Source organism: Odontesthes bonariensis, chromosome 23, assembly GCF_027942865.1.
Source record: "Odontesthes bonariensis isolate fOdoBon6 chromosome 23, fOdoBon6.hap1, whole genome shotgun sequence".
Lineage (NCBI taxonomy): Eukaryota > Metazoa > Chordata > Actinopteri > Atheriniformes > Atherinopsidae > Odontesthes > Odontesthes bonariensis.
This window is the reverse complement of record NC_134528.1, coordinates 8,234,179-8,246,394: the sequence shown is the minus strand read 5'-3', so window position 1 is coordinate 8,246,394 and position 12,216 is coordinate 8,234,179. Positions and strand designations below refer to the sequence as shown.

Below are 12,216 nucleotides of genomic sequence, written 5' to 3'. Positions count from 1 at the left end.
TTTCTTAAGTTAGATACTGATATTGTATTTAAAATTAAAGAATTTTAGGACTGCTGATTTTTTTAAAATAAATATTTCATTCTGAAATATGATTTCGATGTTTCACCCCGGACCCTGTTACCGACGGACTGCACTGTATGCATGTCCGTCAACTCGTCCTCTACTAACTTAGTTGCGGGTTAAGTAATTTAGATAGTGTAAAATAGGGTAAAATAACAGTCGGCCGTAGTTGTTAGTTAAACCGTTAGCTGCCGGTTGAACGATGACGTCCAGAGGGACGCCGAGCCGCTTCCTGGTAAGCGTCCTTCAGAACGGCGTCGGCCGATACGTCTGTCAGCTGAAACGAGTCTCCATCATCTTCTCCAAGAAAGAACAGGGCTCGTTGGGAGTCAGGTAATAAGTGGCGTGGTTCTGTCAGTCATGTAGTTGTCAGGGCCTTTTTTTGTTTTCTTTAGATTAATGCCAATATTCAAAATGATCAGTTGAATTCTTATAAGCAGTTTTATGCAGAAGTCTTCGCCCAACTCTCATTTCTTTGTGTTTTGCTTCCAAGCAGTCAGACTTTCTTGTGATATTTTAAAGTGTTATTGTGCAATAGCTCTCAGGGCTTTCTGAGGATCTTTCAGATTTGTTTTTTTTAAATTATTATTATGCTTCTATTTTCAGTCCAGACATTGTACCATCATCATTATTCTCAAATGTTTAAAGACACAAAATTCACTTAAATTTCTTTAATTGTATCCATCCAATAGTATATCTGCACCAGCAATGTGATTCCTAAAGAGCTAATAGCTGAAAACTTGGCATATCTGAGCATGGTGTGCAGTGTGTCCTAAAAAAAATTGAGGACACTGGGTGGACAAGTGGAGGACAAATGAAGAAGTGTCAGGCTTAAAAAAAAACTATCCTCAGAAGAGGAGCAGTATCTAAAAGTGATGTCCTCAAGAAAAGAGGGAAAATCCAGCAAAGACCTGACACAGGAGCTGAGAGATGCATCTGGACCTTCAGCTGATCCATCTGTTGTTGGCCCAAGCCTCATCAGAAATGGGCTCCATGGAAGGGTGGCTGTCAGGAAGCCGTTCTTAAGGAAGGGAAACAGGGAGAAAAGGCTGAGCTGTGCCAAAGGACACAAGAAGTGGACTGAACGGAACAAAGGTTTCTGCCACCGTTCAGTACTGGCGAGCTATCCCTCGTTGTGCAGGCGCAGATCGTACGTCCTTGTACATCTGTGTTCATGTGGAGTTTTATTTGTTCAGACGCTGGTGACGTAAGGAGACCCAGCAGGGGCTTCTTGTTGGTTCCCCCTTGTTCCGGGGTTTGGTGTAAGGGCCCTGAACCTACCTTCAGGTCGCTCTGGCTTAGCTGTGAGCTGTGGCCTATCTGAACATGGGTAGTTCAGGTGCAGGCCACAGCTCAGCCAACATCTCATCAGCTAACACCATCTCATGTCAAAGGATCAATCGGCTGTTTCCCTTCAGATTCAGTTGTTAAATCTCATCCAGAGCACCCTAATTAGGCAGATTTAGCCTTCCTATTTTTGCTGCCTCGCCTGGTTCCAGACTTTAGAATCAGTTCACTGCATGAAGCACAAACAGCGTGAGTGTAACGAGCTTATGACTCTCATATCGAGCCGTTTGCTTCCTCTTCAGCAAGCTGCTTTACTATGACATCTTTACACTAAGATTAGTGCGCTTAAAGTGATTATTTATTTATTTACGTTTTAAAAATAAAAGTACATCCTCTCAAACAAACTGATCAAATTATTTTCCATCGCCAGTAGGAGCGTGTTTTCCCTCAGTGCCCTGAAACCTGCAGCATACGCACACAACTGCAGTTGCATCCAGTAACTACCTGGAACAAGCCTGGAACAACTACACCTTTGCTCCTCCTCTTTAAACTTAGCATCTGTCTTTGAACCTGCTCTGTTCGCTCCTCTGGTTTAATCCTGCTGAGGTCCCAGAGGAGGGCCATGCAGCCAAGTTCAAACCATTATATAGTGTTGCTGCTATTGCAGATGGTTCTATTTCTCTTTTTAATAAAAGTTGTCCACAGCAAACCGGTAACTACATTTAGTCAGATAATGTAAGATTCAATTTTATGGTTGGTTCTATAAATGTTGCTTTTGGATGCCTTAATCACCATTTTAGTTGGAGTTGATTTCACATCCTGAGTTTCAATTGTAGAAATTGATCACAAGCCCCAATGCTTTTGCGTCTGAATTGTGTAGTGAGCATATTTTCTACAACCAGTTATATTTCTTAAGGAAAAGAGAAAGTTTGACACCCATTGACACCTAACTATTGTCTTCTTCTTTTGCAGGGATTTTATTGAGGAGGGAGTTGTGGATTATGCCAAAAAGAACCCTGGAACTGTGGTGTATGTTTCTCCTCGGCCTTGCAGGGTTCCTAAAATCGTAGCAGAATACTGTGAGTATGCACAACTTTGTGTTTTCAATGACCTGATTAGATGCGTTTGAGTTTCCTGTAAATAACCACGTTAACTGCTGATGAAGGAAATGGAGATAATGTAAGCTGTGGTGAGTTTTTAAGTTGTTGTTGGGAATCTGTGGAAACCAAAGAAAATATTAATCGTCATCTTATATCTTCACTTGTTTAAGTGGATAAATATTTTTGTCTAACTTTTGAAACCATTAATTGTGAGTGTACGAGTTGTAATTTCTTTATAAAAACCAAATTAGATGTAATGAAGAATACATTTATAGAAGCATATCAACTTCATTTCAGAGTATTAAACATAATTATAAAATACTTCTTCTTAATACTTGACTATAAGTTGATTTATTGAATGAATCTGGTAGAATTGCTCTGAAGTAGACTTTAAACTTTCGAGTTATCATGTGCAAATATTGTAGCATGCAATTACAGTAATGGCTTTATAGCTGTAGATTGGATAAAGGGTTATTATCTGTTTTTTTTTGTGAAATATGTTAAAATATGTTAAAAATCTAAAATAAATCTAAATATAGTTTTTTTTTTTTTAATGAATTTGTAAGAAACATGAGAATGTGGTACTCTCAATATACTGTAGGGGGCAGTATGACGCCATTTTTATGAGACCTGAAGGAACCATGTCTCACATGTCGGTCAGCGTCACATGTTCATGCTTGTCCTCTTCAAACTCTGTCGCTGAGGGATTTTCTTTCTTCCACTTTTTGCAGTAAACGGCAACGTTAGAGAGGAATTCATCACAAGCAAAACGTCACAGCAGGTTTCTGAGGTTTTGACCAAGCTGACCAACCAGTCGGGCCTGGACATCATGCGCATCCGCAAGCCCTTCCACACGGACAGCCCCAGCATCCAGGGCCAGTGGCACCCGTTCACCAATCGCCCCCCGTCTATCGGCCTCATCAGACCACAGAAACAAAATGCAGACTAAGGACTAACCCGTACTAAAGCCAAAATGTTTGGATGTTTCCAGAAAATGATCGATGAGACTTCATTCTCATTCCTTTTGCCCATTTTCTGAAAAGTCTGCGGTGTAAATCTAGGTCTGGTGATTGCTGCAGTTTCCCTGTTACTAGCAGCTCAATCTGAGCATTTTTGGCCACGTCCTTCTATTTGCTGGCAGCGGAAAAGCAACATGCTGAAACATGCACGCAGCAATGAATATCACATTGAATGGACCTTAAATGAATCCACCAGAGGTTCGTCAGCTCTCTCGCTAAGAGGCAGATAGTTGTTTTTACCTTTAAGGTTATTTGAAGAGTTATGTGTTATAAGTTTAACAAACTGCAGCAGATGATTTTTTTTATGAAATAAAAAGAAAACTTGTGCAAACTTGTGTTTAGTTTTGTGTTCAGATGTGTCTCAGCAGCCTTTATCCCTGAGTTTGACCCAATTTAACTGCAGCTAAAATACTTGAGACATTAAAAAAAGCTCAGATATTCACCTTTTTTATTTGCATGGCACATGGAATGTACATGTTTCACAGTTCAATACTGATAAGGTTCGAGGGTGTCCTTGCTGCACATGCTTAAAATGATCCAGAGCATAAATAAACTGACAGAATGTTGTGCGATGGCTCGGGGGACAAAGATTTCTAACATCATTGTGAGTTGTCCTCTGTATGAGCTGCCGCAGGAGCACAAAACCTGCGCTGTTCCAGCAGGTGATTTGTTCAAATTCAAACAGGCAGATTCTGGCAAAACGACAGCTGCTTTCTCTGCAGTTCTCAATCTGAATTCATCATTTCTGACTGCAAAAGGCATGCAGCATTGTCCTCAGTGTTGTTCTCATCAAAAATACAGACGAGTACAACCAAGAAGTGCTATTTTTAAGAGAAATAAAGATGGAGGGGATATTATGGGCATCTGAGGACTGATTGATGGTCTGTTAGCAACATGTTGTTAGGCTATTTGTGAAAATTTATGTAGAATAGAGGGATGACATGACTGCACAAGATGGTGATAGAAGACATAAGCTGAGCACTGGGTGTAGATGGAAGTGTTACACAGCAAACATAAGTAAAATCAAACCTCATCCAGGAGGGATGCTGTAAATGCTTTAACCTGTTCTGCCTGTTAAATTTTCTTTTTAAAAAAACGTCCAGCTGAAGAACAGGCAAAATAACCAGTTTAAAAAGAAAACAGGTGAAAATTCTATTCTTTCATTCTCACCTCCTCCGTTTTAATTTATCTGTGGCACCAATTAAAGATATGACGTCCACTGTGCTCTCATCACACCAGCTCTCCCCAAGGGGAGCTAGCACAGCTTGACCCATGCAAGGACATTAAAGGCTCTAAATAAAGGTGCGGTTGCTTAGTTACTGCCTTCAATGATGCTCTGAAAATGGTAATTTTACCCCCACTTCCTCTCTGAGCTTATGTTATACCCCTGCCCCATCACAGTTATGTATATATGTAAATGACTCTGAGATTGTGTGAGATATATTCCCTGGGGAGGACAGTGGCCTCACTGCAAGCAAGAAAACAATCAGGCATTAAGGTATCTAGAGAACAGGATTCAGTTTGAACATGTCTGACATGTCATATCACCATCTTTTCCCCCCTTTTTTTATTTTCACAAACGCAGGTGGAAGTTTAATGAGCTGAAATAAGATGTGAGGCTGAAAATAAATTAAAAAAATCTGTCAAAATAAAAATGCTGAAATGGTTTAACTCTTACTAGAAGCAAAGGTGTCAGTTTAGTCTGAGAGGAAATACAGATAAGCTTGTCATCCACAGGAAAGAATAAGATCAGCAGCTAGTTAAAAAGTTTCACAGTTAACAGAGGGGACACTACATGACCTTTAACATACAGTGCTGTATCACATGGGGAAGAAAAATGAAGATTGTGCTTCACACAAGTTTCTTTGGCCAACAAATAAAGGAGCAATGTGCCTCTACATAAAACATACACACACAGCAGGAAGAAAATCTGGTTACTGAAGCCAGAAAAACAAATGCTTCATTGTGACTATTTTACCTGAAGTCCATAGTATACTACAGCGTCTAATGCAAATAGTCTCTGAGAGCAGCAGCAGTGGTCACAGATTCAGATGAAGCTTCCAGTATGTTCAGAAACGTGCACGACTTGATTGTAAAGGAGGTTGATTACAGGAAATTGTATAAAACATATGATTAAATACAGCATCATGTTGAACTCAGCTGAAAACTTTTTACAATACCTGCCACAATAAGCAAACCAACAGCACAAAACTATGATTTAAATAAAATGCTCCCACGAATTGCACCTACAGTATAAATATATAGCATCAATGTACAAATATAAAAAATACCATTTGCTTTGTCCACAGCTTCGGAAGAAAAACTCACCTCTCTAATCCCTGCGTTTTGCAAAACCACAAGTCAGAGTCAGCTCCTTAAAAAATGGCTCTAACTGATAAGCGGCCATTTACAAACATGGAGGGGTCCTTAAGTGTGTGTGAATGTGAATGGAGGGACTAATAGATGAGACTGTAGGGGTGGTGAGATGGGGAAGCTATAGAACGGCCAGGGAGGAACACCGGGGAGCAATCAAGATGAGGAGAAAACAGGTGAAATGGCTGAAAAGGCTGATAAGAAGCGGAAAAGTGCAAAGCAGCTTTTGCCAACATGTTCAGCTCATTAGTCGTGTGCTTTGTAGCCACAGGTTAGGTTGACACTTTGGGCCATAAAAAGAGCCACAATAGCGGCGGTCTAAAGTTCAAAGAAAAGTCTCAGATAGAGATGCTAGGAGGGTTGCTAGAAAGTCAAATGAAACCCGTCGTTTGACTGCCCAAAAATGACATCCCTGAAAGTCAGTCATGTGTCAGTCATTCTTAGCGACACTTTCGGCATCAGAAGTTCACAATTGTAAACTAAATAAATCAAAACAAGCCTAGTGCATTTTAAAAAAGGTCTTGATCGGATGAAGTCAAAGTATATCTTTTAGGCTGCGATGAGGAAAATTATATATTTTTTTATGCTTGGGCATGAGGGTTTTGGCATGATCGTCACAGACTCCTGACCTAATCTGGACAGACCTCGAGAACAGCACATGAAAGATGCCCAAGAGTCTTACAGAACAAGACGGAGGGATGAGTCAAAATCCCACAAAGAGGAACTGAAAGCTTCACGCCCTTTATTATCATGTCACCGTAAAAGTTGGAAACAAAAAAGTAATCTTGCTTAAAACATTAAAGACATCGAGTTATTCGCAAATCGGCTATTCTTAGCGCCAAACTTTTGCATGTCGCTGTAAAAATATAAATTTACAAATGTCTTAAATAATGACGGGCAGAGCCGACTTCAGGCAAAGAGTTGTCACCTCGACAACAAATGAATTAGGGTGCTTGAAAAGCTTCTTACTAAAAACAGCAAAAAAGAAAAAAAACCTGCAAGTGCAAAACATCTTCTGTCTAATTGCATCATCCTCCTCTTCCTGTGCGGTTAACCAGAACACACGGGTCAAATGTCTTGTGGCCGCTTCTGCCAGCAGAGGCGACAGCGGGCCACACAAACAGATAAGAAGCCCCTGAACTCTCTTCGTAGAGGTGATCCAAACACTGCCGTTACTGTCAGCCAAGACCTGACAGATGCACGCCGCAAGTCACCGGAGAGGGCTGCGGCCGTGCTACAAGAGCTGCTGAGTCAACACTTTGTTGGGAAGACGGATGCTTTTTCACCACTGGCTGTGACACATTTACAAACTACTCAAAGATTCATTCCAGTCACTTCCCTGTGAGTTATACATGTGCTGTTTAATCAGAGCGCTGCTCACCTTGCCAGGGAAATACAGTGCAGCTCTGCAGTTCTGTTGTTTTGGCACTGCACTGATGTCAGGTAAACACTGAGGAAACTTTCATGGGTTGCAGTGTGTGAAGGTCTTCTCCGCTCTGATGTGGAAACTCGCCACCAGCAGCTTTTACACAGCAGGGAACAAACCTGTCTTGTTTTCAAAACGGAATAAAACTATTTCTTATGTGTTTGTACAAATGACACGATGGAATCGACAAAATATGATCAGTGTATAAACAGCAAATGAAAGCATTTTCTTTACAGCGTCGCATCCTGGTGTTTTTAGTGTGACTTGTGGTCTTCCAGAGCTCCGAAGCCTGTCGTGAATTCGCTCGATGTGAGCACCCACTCACTGCTCCTTCAATAGACCGCACAGGTTCCCTGTCATACAGTTTTTATCTCTTTTCTCACACAAATGCTATAAACAGAAAGACTGTGAGGAAAAAAGAAGCCCGCTGCAGGTGTTTCCATTGGCACTGGTACAACACATTGCTACAACAGCTGCAACAGTGATGCAATTATTGCTATTTACATGAGAGAAATGGAAAAAAAGGGCCTTTAAAATAAAAGTACTGAGATGCAACGCTCATGCACTTTATCAAAAATGGATTCCTAAAGTGATACTCCAACCAAAATCTGTATTTTGGTTATCACAATGACCGTGACGGGATGCTTAAAAGAGAACAGCAGAGGAAGCCAGACAAAAAAATATCAACAAACTTTATCACCAATGAAAAAAAAGTGCAATGCATTATTACTGAAGGAAAAGTGGCTCAAAGCGTGACTCGAAAAACAATTCCTGCAGCACAGTCCTTTTGTGTTTGACCTTAATCTGCAGTTCACATCATGGATTATTTTGATAACATCACACCTAACCTAACACACCATTCCAAATACTTCCATACATCCATTTACAATTCCTTCTAAGCCTCATTTATCTCCCAGTTTGGGCTGAGAACTGTCTCATATCCAGGAGACCCTACAGTTATCTCCAACTAAATGCATTTTACTGAAAGTTTACAGTAATCAAATGTAAAACATTTTATTTTCCTACCTGAAAGATGAATATTCAAGTTTACTAAATGAATATCTCCTGTACTAAAAAAAAAAAAGATTGTATGGCGTATCAAGCACAAGTTCTTTCTAAATGATGGGATATTTCTTCTCATTCTCTCCATGTCATCTTCATCTGGAGTCTACGGGGCATCTCAACTGTCTCACACATCTCATAAACACCAACATCCAGACTCTGGAGGATCCTGAGCCTATTTCCTGTCTTTATCCAGCGCTTTGCCGCTCATATACCAGACTGAGGTCATTGGGTGGATCTCAACAATAAACAAAAGGAAGAATTTTAAAATCATTATATTTATTTCTAACGATCAAACTTAAAAAAAAAAAAAAAAGAAAGTTTTTTTTGGAGCAACACCAACTGTTTTTGGTCAGGACTTTAGATTAATTCCAACATCACTTTTTCCTTTTAAATCCATGACTTAAACTGGGAGAGTTTCCCTTTGCAAAGGCAACACTTTTATGAAAATACCTGATATCTAATCTAATTTCAAGGTTGTTTAAAAAGATACTGTTATAAGTCATTCAGTTATTTGTTAGTTTGTTAGTGCATTTAGAGAAGAATTGAGCCATTAATGCAGCTCTATTCAAGCATGAATTGTCTAACTTTTTGTTTTGGACTTTGGAACAAATTTGCAATCTTTAGGATCCATCAGTTTCCAAAACTTCTCCAATCAAGCTAGTCAAAAACTGCTGCTGTCACCATTAGCCCATTAGAAGTGCTGACTATCTAGTTCTGTCCAGTCCATAAACGTACCAATGAGAGACAAATGGGAACATCCTCAAGACCAACGTTTTGGGAGGAGTATCACTTCCAGCTCCATAGAAGTCAAATATTCCATAGTTTTAAATTTCTTTAACATCTTCACAGTTGCCAATAATGCTTGTGACCTCTTGATCTGATTACATGTTCTACTCATGCCCTATTTTGCACCTTTTTGCCCCATCTGACCCCCATCTTTCATCAAACCTCCGGAGAGTCTACACTCAGGTAGCATCACGAGGCTTCCAAGAGTTATCTTTTAGCGCAGCAAATTTTCACCGCTCCACTTTAAGGATTGCAGTCTCTGGTTAATGTTGTCCATCACTGAAGTTAAATGATGGGCCACTAATCAGATCAAGTTAGCACACGACCTGCAGAAACTTAGAAACTGGGTAAAATTACAGCAGCGGTTCAGTTCTTCCCACAACTATGGGTCACTGTTGGGTTACGAATAAATAACTGTGACAAAGACTGAGATGGGTGTCCTAGATGGAGCTCTCATCAGGTTGCACGTCTAGCTGTGTGTGTTTCCTCTTCTCCAGAATCCTGTTGAGCTCCTCTGTGAAAGAGTGGTAGAGTGGTGACATGCCCTCAGGGTCGGCCTGCGTCAGCAGCATGTAGCTGTTCCCGTTCATCTTCCTCAGCACACTGGGAAGAGTGGCTGACAGACCGTTGGCGTAGTCCATGTTTGGAAGCGGAGGCGGCATGGGAAGAGGAGGAGCCGGTGGAGGTGTTTTGGCGGGAGACATCTGTCCCTCTCCTGGAACTATCTGAAGGAAGCTGCCGAGGTCCCCGAAGGTTGGAACCGAGAAAGACCGACGACTCTGGCGCCCGTTGCAGTGGCTGGAGATGGTATTAAGTTCGAAATGGGAGCTTCTTTTTCTCTCAGAGCCCCCCAGAACATGTAGACCTTGCTGGGAGAACTTCCGGCCGTGAGCAGCCCGTCTGGTGCAGAAACTCACATAAAGCAGCACCACAGTCAACACCAAGCAAAGCCCTCCGAGAACCGCCACCAACGAGATGTACACTGCTTCCATGTGCCTGTAGGTCTGGAATTCTGCTCCTGGAGGTAGCGGGGCGGGAGGTGAAGGCAAAGGCTGCTCCGTTGGGCTGCTGCTGGAGAAAACAGTCGGGCTGGAGACCGTAGTGGGGTTAGTTGTTGCCGTGGGTTCCACGGGGAAGTATGGATCAGTGTGAACCCTAACAGTGTAAAGATAAACCAAGATGGAGACCGAGTTCTCCACAGCGAAGCAGCGATACGAGCCGCTCTGTTGGGTGCGAGCTCCAATCATGAGAAGGCCATCTGTGCCGATGCGGTAACCCGAATTGAGGCCGTATCCCTGGAGTTCCTTGCCGTTCAGCGTCCAGCGTGGAGTTGCCAGGTTTGAGCGTAGTTCGCATTGGAGTAACACATCATCCCCCGACATAACAGAGCGCCTTCGATGTACCACTGAGAAATAACACAAGAGGACAAGAGACATGAGAGGGAGCTTAAAGGGAGAGTGAGATGAGGAAACTGTTGGAATGTGAACAGATGGAGAATGTGAGAGCTTGACAAAGATGCAGCAGGACAGAGAGATGAATATCCAACAAGATGTCAGGTCACCAAGGTTACAGTTTAAAAGTACGCCTGAGCAGCCTATGATGCTGCAGCATCACTTTCTATCACATCTCATAAGCCTCTTTAAATGTTGCGAGTCCTGCAGTGCAGCAGCAGGACCGCCTGACCTCCAGCAAGAGAGGAGCTGATTAAAATGTGTACACTGGGACATGGGGGATGGGTAAGGAACATACACTTAATGAAATCCCTTAATAGATGCCAAATGGCAGAGTTTTCAGGCAGAGAAAGAAACGCACGTGTTAAACTTTTTTAACCCTTTAATCTGGATGTGAGAGTCTTGAACACTCATCAAAAGGAGAGGTGAGATGGGAAAGTATGAAACTTTAAGAAATAAGGCAGATAATGTTCCATAATGGATTCACAATAAGTGCATGTGTGTGCGCTGTAACACATACCGTTTCCTGAGTTCTCCTTACATCCCCTGATTCCTCTCATGATGTCCTGGGTTAGGTTGGCCCTGAAATAATGATTTTTGAAAAAATTTGCATTGAACCTTTAGATCATGAATGCCTTGATAAGATTAAAAAGCTCTTCTTGAGAACGTTCTTGTGAAGATGAGCAGCAATAACAGTGAGTAATTGAACAATTGTTTAATTCTAATGATCATTTGACAGAGAGAAAACTATTTTTTGCAAAGTTGGAGCTTCCTGGCAGAGGGAAAAGGCACACTTGTATTTCAACCCAGTTCACTGTGCAGTGGTGGTGAGGAAAATTCCTCCATCAACATATCTGTTCTCCAACTTTAGAGAGCAGACTTTTTCCTCTCCTTTTCAAAAAGATTAGTACAAGGGAATCAGAGTGGGTGTTGTAAACTATTGTTCAATCAATACTTAATTCTTCTTGCTGCTTTTTTCTGAATGTGTGATGCTGCCTCCCCGATGATAAAAACAAATCAACTGATGTGTCTGCTGCAGTAATGGAGATTAAGATGTCTGCTGCTCACTCATGCAGAGTGAATGAAGAGAGACACAAACAGTCCCCACTGAAGGAGTGAGCCAAACTATGCCTGTCTGCGAGTACAGTATGTGTGTGTTTGCTTTGGAGCGTTTACAGTGTGTCATTCTTCCTGTGTGTGCTACCCATATCACAACTGAATCGTCTCACTCTCCAAACAGACTGGCCTCACTTCAAGATTCATTGTTCCACAACATCTATGTTCTGGACATTTGAGTAATACTTCAGTAAACTGTGATCATCTGAGCTTTTGGCTTTTATTTCAGACTACTTTACGACTTTATTATTTTCAAAATCAATATTTTACGTTGAATTCTTATGATTATCTTTCTAGATTTGATACTTTTTCATTGATAAAGCAACTCAACAGAATTAGCTCAAACTCAGCCTGCTAAAATACGCTGAAATTTTACTTTAAATATTAAATACAATACAGATATAAAAAGAATATGGGCACTTGTGTGCACTGAGAACTTAATAACTGACATTTTTGGGGGCTTGGGGGCAGCAGTGAGTTCAGCACTGACACATTTTAAAGGAGTTTTAGAGTCATCTAGTGGCATAAATAGC

The 12,216-nt window shown here is 41.3% G+C and overlaps 2 protein-coding genes across 3 annotated transcripts in view; one reads left to right on the top strand and one right to left on the bottom strand.

Moving 5' to 3' along the window:
- The first annotated feature begins 113 nt into the window (after positions 1–113).
- On the top strand, positions 114–3,797 carry mrpl43 (mitochondrial ribosomal protein L43). The gene is made up of 3 exons (XM_075457090.1): positions 114–393; positions 2,320–2,426; positions 3,179–3,797. The coding sequence occupies exons 1-3, from the start codon at positions 263–265 to the stop codon at positions 3,394–3,396; spliced, it is 456 nt and encodes a 151-aa protein (XP_075313205.1). The 5' UTR covers positions 114–262; the 3' UTR covers positions 3,397–3,797.
- A 111-nt stretch (positions 3,798–3,908) lies between these two features.
- sema4gb (sema domain, immunoglobulin domain (Ig), transmembrane domain (TM) and short cytoplasmic domain, (semaphorin) 4Gb) overlaps positions 3,909–12,216 on the bottom strand; it is a 44,599-nt gene continuing 36,291 nt past the window's right edge. For both annotated transcript variants that reach the window (XM_075457644.1, XM_075457645.1), the window contains exons 14-15: positions 11,088–11,149; positions 3,909–10,521 (exon numbers count right to left, since the gene is read on the bottom strand). In XM_075457644.1, the coding sequence (XP_075313759.1) occupies positions 9,557–10,521; positions 11,088–11,149 (1,027 nt within the window). In that variant the 3' untranslated portion in view covers positions 3,909–9,556. The remainder of the gene's footprint in view (positions 10,522–11,087; positions 11,150–12,216) is intronic.

Bases quoted from the DNA above. Each gene is read 5' to 3' on its own strand.
- mrpl43 (XM_075457090.1), top strand. From the start codon at position 263: ATGACGTCCAGAGGGACGCCGAGCCGCTTCCTGGTAAGCGTCCTTCAG. The intron at 394-2,319 runs GTAATAAGTGGC...CTTCTTTTGCAG, and splicing joins CAGGGCTCGTTGGGAGTCAG to GGATTTTATTGAGGAGGGAG. The intron at 2,427-3,178 runs GTGAGTATGCAC...CACTTTTTGCAG, and splicing joins TAAAATCGTAGCAGAATACT to TAAACGGCAACGTTAGAGAG.